The sequence below is a fragment of the Musca autumnalis genome, unplaced genomic scaffold (genome assembly GCF_047663935.1).
Source record: "Musca autumnalis isolate F117 unplaced genomic scaffold, ASM4766393v1 scaffold_3, whole genome shotgun sequence".
Classification (NCBI taxonomy): Eukaryota; Metazoa; Arthropoda; class Insecta; order Diptera; family Muscidae; genus Musca; species Musca autumnalis.
This window is the reverse complement of record NW_027411866.1, coordinates 205214929-205226591: the sequence shown is the minus strand read 5'-3', so window position 1 is coordinate 205226591 and position 11663 is coordinate 205214929. Positions and strand designations below refer to the sequence as shown.

The 11663-nt window shown below is 38.8% G+C and overlaps 1 protein-coding gene across 3 annotated transcripts in view; it reads right to left on the bottom strand.

Moving 5' to 3' along the window:
* Positions 1-3757: 3757 nt before the first annotated feature.
* Positions 3758-11663, bottom strand: part of mei-38 (meiotic 38) — a 42594-nt gene continuing 34688 nt past the window's right edge. For all 3 annotated transcript variants that reach the window (XR_012411707.1, XM_073976394.1, XM_073976395.1), the window contains one exon: positions 3758-4346. Coding sequence is in view for 2 of the 3 variants with exons in the window: in XM_073976394.1 (XP_073832495.1) it covers positions 4251-4346 (96 nt within the window). In the remaining variant the exon portion in view is untranslated. The remainder of the gene's footprint in view (positions 4347-11663) is intronic.

Below are 11663 nucleotides of genomic sequence, written 5' to 3'. Positions count from 1 at the left end.
GGAGTCAAACAAAGTGAAATATTTCCGTTGGGAAAAATCTATGCCATATGGCATAGTATGAAATATAAAAAATCTGGCAGCTCCATTGAACTATATTTCGGATCTTTTTTTCGTTTTAATTATTAAGGCAATGATTATCTACTAAATTAAATACAAAAAGTTAACAAAAAAAATATTTTTGTTAATAAAATATATAAAATTATAAGATGGTGTTTTCATGCAAATTTTAAATCGAACGAGGATCGCTTGCTCTTTGAGACATAACAATGTATAGGGTCCACCAATCAAAATTTTTTGTCGAATTATTTTTAGATAACACTTCAGGGAAAAATACAAAATTATTAAAAGAATGGTATCCATAAGTATTTTGCCTTAAAACGGGCTTCAAAAACTGGCTATGCCATATGGCATAGAATCACCGAAAGGGTTAATGCCAAAATTGGAAAGGAGAATATCTTTGGCCCAACAGTCGGGAAATTCAGTCTCCACAGTGAAACATCTGACAATGGTATGAGGCTGATAGACTTTGCAGCTGCAAAAAACATGGTAGTTAGCAGTACCAGATTTAATCATCTCGATATTCATAAGGGCACCTGGCTGTCTCCAGATCAAAGAACAAGTAATCAAATTGATCATGTTGTAATAGATGGAAGACATTCATCCAGCGTGTTGGATGTACGATCGTTCCGAGGCGCAAACATTGATTCGGACCACTACCTTGTTGCAGCAAAGGTACGTACCCGTCTAAACGTTGCAAATAAAGCACGAACAGACACAACGCGGAAGTTGGACATCGATAGGCTGCAAACACAACAGATAGCCACAGCATATTCCACTCAACTAGCCCAATTGCTTAACGCGAGCACTCCTTGTCCCGATAACATAACAACACAATGGCAGCATATTTCCCACTCCATGCAAACAGCCGCAAAATCCATACTTGGATTCCAGAGACCTCCACAAAGGAATTCATGGTATGACCAGGAGTGTCGTGCTACTACCGAAGAGAAAAATGCGGCATATAGAGCTACTTCACAATCAGTAGCAACGCGTAGCGCACGAGAGAGATATCGGGAGAAAAGGAGAGAAGAGAAACGTCTTTTCCGCAAGAAAAAGAGAGAAATGGAAAAGCGGGAGTGTGAAAAAATCGAGATGTACAGGAGCCAGAATGAAGTCCGAAATTCTACCAAAGAGTGAAGCATCAAACAGATGGCTTTGGTACAGGCACATCCTCCTGTAGAGACCAGTATCTGGTAACAGATACAGATAGTGTGATCAGGATATGGAAGGAACATTTCTCCAATCTGCTGGTATCCAATAGTAGCGAAGACGATGATACCACAGATCCAATCCCAGAAGATGGTATAGAATGTATACCGCCCGGCCAAGATGAGGTAAAAACAGCAATCAAGAGGCTGAAGAATAATAAAGCAGCAGGAGCCGATGGCTTACCAGCCGAGCTGTTTAAAACCGGAGGCGACGTGCTGATAAGGTGTATGCATCAGTTAGTTAGCACCATCTGGCAGGAAGAACGCGTACCCGACGATTGGAACCTGAGCATCCTATGTCCCGTCCACAAGAAAGGAGATAAGACTGTATGCTCAAACTATAGGGGCATAAGTCTTCTCCCTATTGCCTATAAGATAGTGTCAGGGATATTGTGCGAACGACTAAAGCCAATGGTCAACGAAATAATTGGACCATACCAATGTGGCTTTAGACCTGGCAAGTTCACCATTGACCAGATATTTACCCTGCCGCAAATCCTAGAGAAGACCCAAGAGATGCAGATCGACATATTTCACCTTTTTGTCGATTATAAAGCAGCATTCGACAGTCCCCTCCGATCAAAGGTATTCCACGCAATGTCTGAATTTGGTATCCCCGCAAAGCTCATCCGGCTTTGTAAGATGACTTTAACTGATACTAGGTCCTCAGTTAAAATTGGAAAGAACCTCTCCGAAGAATTTTGTACCAAAAGAGGTTTCAGACAAGGAGACAGCCTTTCGTGTGATCTTTTCAACATTTTGCTGGAAAAGGTAATACGAGATGCAAATGTCAAAAGAAATGGCACAATTTACACCAATAGCCACATGTTACTTGCCAATGCTGATGACATAGACATCATGGGACGATCGGTAAAGGAAGTAACTGATACCTTTAGGAAGGTCGAAGCAGAATCTGCGAAAGTGGGTCTGGCGGTAAACGGCGAAAAGACCAAATTGATGGTGTCGACGCGCAAAGCGTCCATAGAGCTCGGACCAACTGTGGAAGTTGGTACCTACAATTTTGAGGTAGTTAAAGACTTCGTCTACCTCGGCACTGCCATAAACACAACAAACAACATCAGTTGTGAAATAAGAAGAAGAATTGTATTGGCCAACAGATGCTACTATGGTCTAAGTAAGCAATTTAAAAACAAAGCCACCACATCTCGTCAAACAAAAATAACACTATACAAAACGCTGATACTACCCGTGCTAATGTATGGCTCCGAAGCATGGGTACTTGCGCAAGCAGATAAGGCAGTGCTTGGTGTGTTTGAGAGGAAAATTCTTCGAAAGATCTACGGGCCGATTTGCGTCGACGGTGAATATCGACGTCGTATGAACCACGAGCTATATAAGCTATACAAAGACATGAATATAGTTAAACGTATCGAGATGCAACGATTGCGTTGGCTAGGCCATATCATGAGAATGAGCGATGATGAACCCGCTAAAAAGGCGTATGAATACATGCCACATGGCGGTGCACGCAGAATCGGCAGGCCTAAGCTTCGATGGAGCATACAAGTGGATGAAGAAATGAAAAGGCGCGGTATTCCAAAAAGTCAAGCGAAAAACAGGAGGAATGGAGATCTTTTCTTAGTTCGGTCTATGGAACAAATGTTCTGTAATGGGCCAACTATGTAAGTAAGTAAGTACTTATGTCCCAAAAGGGAATATTTTTGTCTATTCGGCGAGAATATTCCATAATTAAGTGATTCTAGTAGTTTTCAAACATTTAAAATATAGATTTTAAAAGAATTTCACTTTTTAAAGTGCGGAAAATTCCGAGAGAAATATTCATGATTGGCCTGATTAAGTTTTTTGTTGAAAAAAGGAATTTAGAAAATTAGTTTTTACATCATATAGGCCCCATTATATCTCTGACCTGTCTAAACAACGTCGAATTCCAAAGTGGACAAATGTAGATTACCTTTTTTATGGGATACTATTTGTATTATAAAGGCAAAATGCGAAATAACACATTTTGGAGAAGTTTTTTTAGCGAACGTTTAATGGCATGTAAAGTACATATGGACCTTTTAGAAGGCCATGATTGAGATTGGGTTACAAAGTGTTGGGTGGTAACTCAAAGCATGACAATCCAAAATTAAAAAAAAACTAGCGGTTTTGGTTTCACTACTAATTCCCCTTCGTATATGATCGATAATATTCCATATACTCGCCGTCATAAGATTAATATTCAATAAAACAGTTTTTAATTTTATAACGTTTTTTTGCTTCTCCTGTAAAGTTTTGGTTTTGTGGGTTACGTCTTGCAAATGCAAAATATTTGCCAAAGTAGCAGGAGAACAGCTTAAAATCATTCTTAAAGACTCTGTTGTCTCTTTACAAATTTGAGGTTTTATAACACCTCATAATTGTTTTTTTTTTTTCTATTTGGTCTTTCGACATAGGCGTCTTGGATAGTTTAAAAAATCGAACCGAAAAACATTGGACATAGTAAATTATTATTCAAAATGTATGTATTTGTGTTTTTGCAAAAAAAAAGTTTATTATAATAGTAATATTGTTATAAAAACATTAAATAATTAACTGTTATACACATAAATTAATGATATATAAAATAATAATAAGATGTATTAGTAGTTAAAAAGGAGAGGGAGAGAGGGTGTACACGTGTGAGATGGGTGTGGTATAGAAAAAGAAAATAAGAGCGCATATTTTATTGTTTTGAGTTCTTGTTTAGGAATATCTTAATAGTAAAAGATCTAAAAAGGCAAATAAACAATATTTCTCCATTTCAAGAGATGTTAATTTGTGGTTTTAGGAAAAAATTATAATAATTGCAAAAAATACATTATCATATTGTGTGTGTTGGTTTATGTGTTAAATGTTTTTACACGTTTGACGAAAGAATTCAACTTTCTTTAATAATATCTCTAATATGTTAAGGGGGTTTGTTAAATTGTTTTGTTTTTATGTTTTTGCATTTCAAATGTATAAAAAACGAATAATATCTTAATGTCTAAAGGGATTTGGTCGTGCTTTAAATGTAGCAGCTTTTCTTAATTCACGTATGCGCTCCTCTTCACGTCTTTTGCGTTCTTCTTCCTCCTAAAAGTAGACAAAGAAAACACAAAAAAAATTATTAGTTTATGAACGAAATAATCAATTATGATGTTAGTTAAAAATGAAACAATTACAAAATATTAAGCAAATTATGAGATTATTGTTATATTTTACATTAATGGTTTGGGCTTAGTATAATACCGATTAAAAAAAATAATGACTGATAAGAATCTACTTGTTGATCTCAAATGTTTTGCAAACATTGCCGTCATTCTGAAATTGCTTTTGTTTTAAATGACGGCAAAGATGACACAGTTTAAATAAAGTTTATTAATCTCTTGAAAGCGACAATTTTACCTCGGTATAAATTCCAGTTTTCTTTCCACAGAATTGATAAAACCTTTCTAAAAGTTTTTGAAGTAATCTATGGAATGAATATAACAACTTAGGGTCTAGAAATTATAGAAATAGAAATTCCACAAAGGGAAGCCCTGGAGAATTGAATGCCATCTACAAACCACTCAATTAAATGCTTTCATTTCCGTTAACATATTGTTTATAGGTCGTTCGAAGTGCAGACAATCCGGAATACGAAGACCTTTAAAAAAATGTGTGTTACACCCGCACTTCTTTTGTACTCTTCCATTCAGGCAAATCATTGATATTAAGCAATTGAATACAACAAAACCTAATTTCCATGCCAAGAGGACATATGGACACACACAACGCCAACAACTAATGAGAACGAACATAACAACACCAAAGGGGACACACTTTTCTCAATTAAAACGTGAAAATATTCCAACGAAAAGAAGAAATGCAAGACACACTTACATATGTTATGGCTGCTAAAACACAACAAGTGAAATGTAAGAATTGGTCAAACACGAATAGCTACAAGCTTTTGGTGCCACACAACAACAACCCAAATGCGAAAACCCCCAGAAGAAATGAAAATTATAATTATAAAGCGGAATATGCATAGACCAAGAGGAGAGATAAATGGTGGTACACGTAAAAAGAACAAGAAAGAAGAATGCCATTATGAGAAAAAGGTAAAACGCTGAAAATATGTCACAATTCAGTCCGCAAACAAGTTAGGAAGGAAGGAACCATCAGCTGTGCTGACGGAGATGTACCCCCATCTTTTGACCAAAAAAGTAAATAACATATATTGATTTTGTATTACGAGTTTGCTTCAAAATAAGCGGAATCTGTAGGAACCGTAATGTGGGGCTATAACAAATCATTGACATATACCAACAATTGTTAGTAAGCAAACTTCTGATTCATAGAGGACTCGAAATATGGGTGGTTTGTTAGAATCAGTGATTGCTAGACTTGTTGATTGGGATCCATGCCTTGCCAGTTCATCTGCCTTCTCGTTTCCCATAATGTCACAGTGTCCCGGTACCCAGCAGAGTCGGACAGCGTTTGTGAGGTTCACCAAAGCAGTTCTACACTCAAAAACGGCCTCAGACTTGATGTTGGAGGATTTGATGCCTACAAGAGCCGGCTGACTATCAACGAAGATAGTCACCGGTTCAAAGATTTCTGCATCCAAACTTTTTATCAACTCTGTAGCCATTTTGATCTCGAAGATGTCGGCTTGGAATACACTACAGTCGCTGTTCAACCTGTATGGAGAGATCCTCAGATCCTCAAACAAGAAACTCTAGACCAACGAGCCTATCAGCAGGCTTGTATAGCATTCACACTGATGCAGTACGGAGATGCAGTTTGAATGCGGTATTTGGAGACCACAACCCATCCCATCGCAGCAGAAGAACGCCAGCTGCCAAGGCTAACAGTTCTACACTCAAGAACGGCCTCAGACTTAATGTTGGAGAATTTGATGCCTACAAGAGCCGGCTGACTATCAACGAAGATAGTCACCGGTTCAAAGATTTCTGCATCCAGACTTTTTAACAACTCTGCAGCCATTTTGATCGCGAAGATTTCGGCTTGGAATACACTGCAGTCGCTGTTCAACTTGTATGAGTACTCGAAATATTAAATTACGTTAAACTTAATATGGTAAAATTAGTTTGAGAGTTATCTTGAATACTAGCCATTTTGTACCCGTAGTGCGTTTTGGAGCTTTTGGGCCATTACCTCAGGAAGTATGGACTTACTCCGGAAAACAATTGTACCGTTGTAATGGGGGCCGTGCAGACAACCTTTTGCCAAAAATTTCAAATAGATCTGGGACGAGTCCTTAAATTGCACTTTACTCAAATTTTGTGTGAGAGGTGCCGCCCGAAGAAAGGGACGGAAAAATCCACATCCCAACCTGATATATGACTGGATGAAATAATACGATGTACAAAGTTTGGACCAATCTGAAACTCCATGCGACAGTTGTCATGCAGATTTGCATTTTTATTAGGTTCAGTCAGGGTTTCTTGTATCTTTTAGGCCATTATCTCAGGAAGTATGGACTTGCCCCGGAAAAAATGGTATCGTCGCAATGGGAGACGCAAGGACAACCTGCTGGAAAAAATTTCAAAACAATCGGAGAGGAGTTCTAAGGGCCTGTTTATGTATGTCGATAAGAAAATGAATGCGTAAGAAACACTACCAAATTTGAGTTTTTCTTTTTCAAATTTGTTTTCGGTTTTGAAGAAATGCAAAGGAAATTATATTTCGTAAACTTAAGTTTGGGTGTGTTTCATGCGCACACATTTTCGTTTCGAATACATAACGAGGCTGTTAAGCTTCACTTTTTCCAAATTTGGGTGGGAGGTACCCGAAGGAAAGGACCGATATGGCCCATTTCGAACTTAATCTAAGTTTGGACAAAATATCAAAAAGTCCAAATGTTTTGACCGAATCGGCTGATCCTTTCGAGAGTTATCGTGCGATGAAGACCAAAGAGTAAGTTCTCTACTCTTGAAGTCAACAGGCAAGAAGGCGAAGGTAAGCGGAAAAAAGGCTAGACCACCTGAAGCAATGCAACATTGGTACAGGATTAAGTAAATTGTAAGCAACGGGTAAATCAATCTCGAATACGGAAAAGAAGGATGATAGAATGGCTGTTAATTTCAACGGCGTGACCCGAAAAGGTGCTCGTCTTATTTTAAACGGCAGTTTAAAGAGCAACCCGAGAGTAATAGGGCGATGCTACAGATGCGAAACGCGAAATCATCCAAAGCGTTGGACCTACGCCGGATATCGATGGTAATGCCTAAGCAACTGAATGAACCCGGAGTTGAGTACGTAACAAGTGTCTTCAACTTATCGTTAGCCACCCATATTGTACCAGAAGTCTGGAAAGTTGGCAGGAAGGAAGCAGAAGTGAATCGTACAGAGCGATTTCCCTCCTGTCGCCAGTAGCATAGATTCTGGAGTCTGAATAGGCCGTGAGATCGAACAGTCATGGTGGCCTTGGCCTATCGAAGGCCTTCGATACTGTCAACCATGCCATGGCTGTTAATTTCAACGGCGTGACCCGAAAAGGTGCTCGTCTTATTTTAATCGGCAGTTTAAAGAGCACCCCGAGAGTAATAGGGTGATGCTTCAGATGCGATGGTAATGGATATGGACGGTAATGGCTAAGCAACTGAATGAACCTGGAGTTGAGTATGTAACAAGTGTTCTCAACTTATCGTTAGCCACCCATATTGTACCAGAAGCCTAGAAAGTTGGCAGGGTGGTCCCGCTACTTGAGCCAGGCAAGGAAGGAAGCAAAAGAGAATCGTAAAGGTCGATTTCCCTCCTGTCGCCAGTAGCAAAGATCAAAGTCAGAATATGCCGTGTGAACGAACAGTCATGGTGGCTTTTCGCCTATCGAAGCCCATCGATACCGTCAACCATTCCAGACTGTTCAAGAAAATAGAGAAGACTTCTCTCCAGCCGTGTTTGAAACGTTGATTAATCAACTATATGTATGGACACCAGTCGTTTGTTAAATTCAGAAACAATATGTCCAAAACCCGTAGAGTTAAACGGGGAGACCACAAGGCTGGGTAATACCTCCGGATTTGTTTAACCTGTAACTTTCTGAAATTCCACACAATGCAGGCTTGGATATTATTCACACTTATGCAGTACCAAGATACAGTTTGAATGTCGTACTTGGAGACCACAACCCATCCCATCGTAACAGAAGAACGCCAGCTGCCAAGGCTAACACGAGTGATTTTAGCCCACTTAAGATCCGGACAATGAAGACCTCAACTCTTATTTGGCCCGAATTTATGCCAAGATACCCAACCCTTTCTCTGCTCACCTGCCTCCAGAAACTTTATGGACGCTTCCATTCCAGGTGACAGAATTTTTGAGTCTGGATACAGAGGAACCGAGGGTGCCACCGTGGTGCAATGGTATGCACACCCGCTTGCACGCTGAAGGTCGTGGGTTCGATTCCCCGGCCAGTCAACATCAAACACTTTTCAACGGTAGCAAAATACCCCTCAGTAATGTTGGCGACATTTTCTGAGTATTTCAGCCTTGTACAACTTCTATACAAGTGGTGTCTTAGACACCCCTTTTGAACGGTAGCAAAATACCCCTCAGTAATGTTGGCAACATTTTCTGAGTATTTCAGCCTTGTACAACTTCTCTACAAGTGGTGTCTTAGACACCCCGTTCGGACTCGGCAATAAACAGTAGGTCCCATATCATTGAGCTAAATATGATATGAGAGAAGTCTCCTATGTCCCGCCTGGGATATTTGTGGAACAATTATATTATACAGAGGAACCAACACATCTGTGTGCTACAATAACAGCGCTGCACCCCATCTCTACACTTATAAACGGAGGAGTCAATAAGAAGCCAGGCGATAAGATAGTGTCGGTGGCGTTCGACTTATGAAAAGTCTTTGATACCGCCATGCACTCCACCCACTCTGTTCGAGGACATCGAACTAAGTTTGTAACGTTGGATAATCAATTACATGTGTTGACGACAATCGCACGTGGAATTCAGAAACAGGTCGAATCGCCCTGCCTTTAGGCACACTTTCATACGAGCAAAAAATCGAAATAATGGTTTGACCCCAAGTATATTTTGGACGAAATCCCTTTCAGACAATTTGGAGTCGATTTAGCCCATCTGTTTGCCTGAAGCGCACGACACCTCTCGAACGAATTAACAGATTAGGTCCAAAATTTAGCTGTCGTAAAAACTTAGATCAAGTTTGGTCCATATTGGTCCACTCCTTCGTGTACATCCCACAAAAAGTGAAATATTTTTTTTTCTAAAATTGTGCTTACGATTACTCTCGAAGGGAACAAACGTTGAAGCAAATCGTTGTGGTTGCGTTGCCAGAGGAGAAAATCATACACTTAAAATGGGCAAAATGACAGAAATTTGTATCGAATTCATTCAGCATCATTGTTTTGAACCTTTAGATATTGACTTAATTGTAAAAAAGTATGAATTTCTATGCGGAAATGAAAAATTGTATTATTAAATTTGCTGTCGGCAACGAAACTGGAGTTAGGTTGCTATCCATAATCGATTGTAAAAATCCTTAAATATATTTTTTAATCTTTGCCTCTTGTAATTCCTTTTAGTGTATGCAGTTAGTTTGCTTGTAGCCAGACATGTGGCAAACATAGTCAACATATTGCAAGTTTAAGAAGCGAAAAAAATAAAGAAACAAAAGTTAGTTGAAATGATGATGATGTGAATTTAATAGAAATGAAAAGAAAAACCTAACAGAGAAAAAATATGGAGAAAACATGTGAATATATAAGTAGTGAAAAGAAAGGCATTAAAGTAACATTTCAACAACAACATCAACAAATATCAAAATCCCCATCACACAAAGAAGAAGAAAATCCATCCCAATGGCAAATCCAAGCGCGTGTAATTGCAGGCTCACTTACATCACATACAGGCACATCGACCAAAATGCATTCAAGGTTTGTGAGTATGTATTCGCAATGTTTCCGCCGATATAGCACAGCTTAAAATAAAACAAAGCACAAAATTACACAAGCATTAACTACTCCACCTCCTCGCTGCTACACAACATAAAGTCAGTCGATAGACCTTTGGGTACATTTTAACATGACTCACCCATCTGAGTAATTTTGTTTGATAAGGTGGCTCTGGCTGGTTGGTTAGTTGGCTATATTATTATAAATCATTTCGATTTGTTGAATATATTATTTGGCGTCTTGTTTGTGCTAGAGAACACAACAAATTATGCCTGATACGATGTTCTGTTGTAAAGTTCACCGTCATTCTTCATATCAATCAAATATAAGCGCGATGATGATGCCTTGGTAACATAACTTAATGTTTATAAAAATACTTGATTTGCGTTTATATTGTGGGTGTATGAAAGAGCAAATGAACGCTTAAAGATAATTTTAGATGATTCACGTGTTGTAAAATAAAATAAAAATGGTTATAAAATGCGGAAGAATAAAAATCTCAGTAGAGCACATTTGTATGTGTAAGTAGGAGTATTTTGTTTTGTTCCCCACATGGAACATTGACCTTTGTATGAATAGAGTTGAGGGGGATTTTGTTACAATTTGTGGTTTGTTTTGCGCTACCGTAGGTACCATGGAACAGATGTTACCATCATCGCGTTGCATATAGAACGTCAGCGGTTTTATCCCTCGCAAAAATATACAGGCATGTGATGAGTTTCGAATCGATTTGGTATGAAAACGATTTGCCCAAAACGAGTGGATTGTTTTTAGATGTGATGGGAACCGCATCGAATTTCAATTCCACGATGTTTCAATTTCACTGAATTTCCACAATCAAAAAATAGACTAGTGACCCCTACTTTGTAGTTGAAAGAAGAAAAATAGAAATAAAAACACCTTTTTAGTCTTGGCGATGGCAAAACCGATAAAAATTAATAAGAAATAAAATAAATTTGTGTTCTTCAAATTAAGTGCCGAAATTCTTGCCCTATTACATGAGAACTACAAACAGTGAAAACAACATATTAACCCAGCGTTTACACATGCCAGTGACAGTTCGAAAAATTCAATACATACACAATATTTTTATACCCTCAGCCTTTAGGCTAAGGAGGGTATATACACTTTGATACGATGAAAATGTGCCTCATCGAAATAATGGTTTTAGACCCCAAGTATGTTTGGACGAAATGTGTTTCAGACAATTTGGAGTCGATCTAGCCATGTCCGTCCGTCTGTCTGTCCGTCTGTCTGTCTGTCCTGCTGGCTGGAGCGCACGATAACTCTCGAACGGATGAACCGATTCGGTTCAAATTTTGGCTTTCGTAATATTCTGCCCAAACTTAGTTCAAGTTCGAAGATGAGCTACATCGGTCCACTCCTTCCGATACCTCCCCCACAAAAGTTCGAAAATGTTCGGAAAGTTTGTGCGCACGATAACTCTTGAAGGGAGTGACCGATTTGGTCC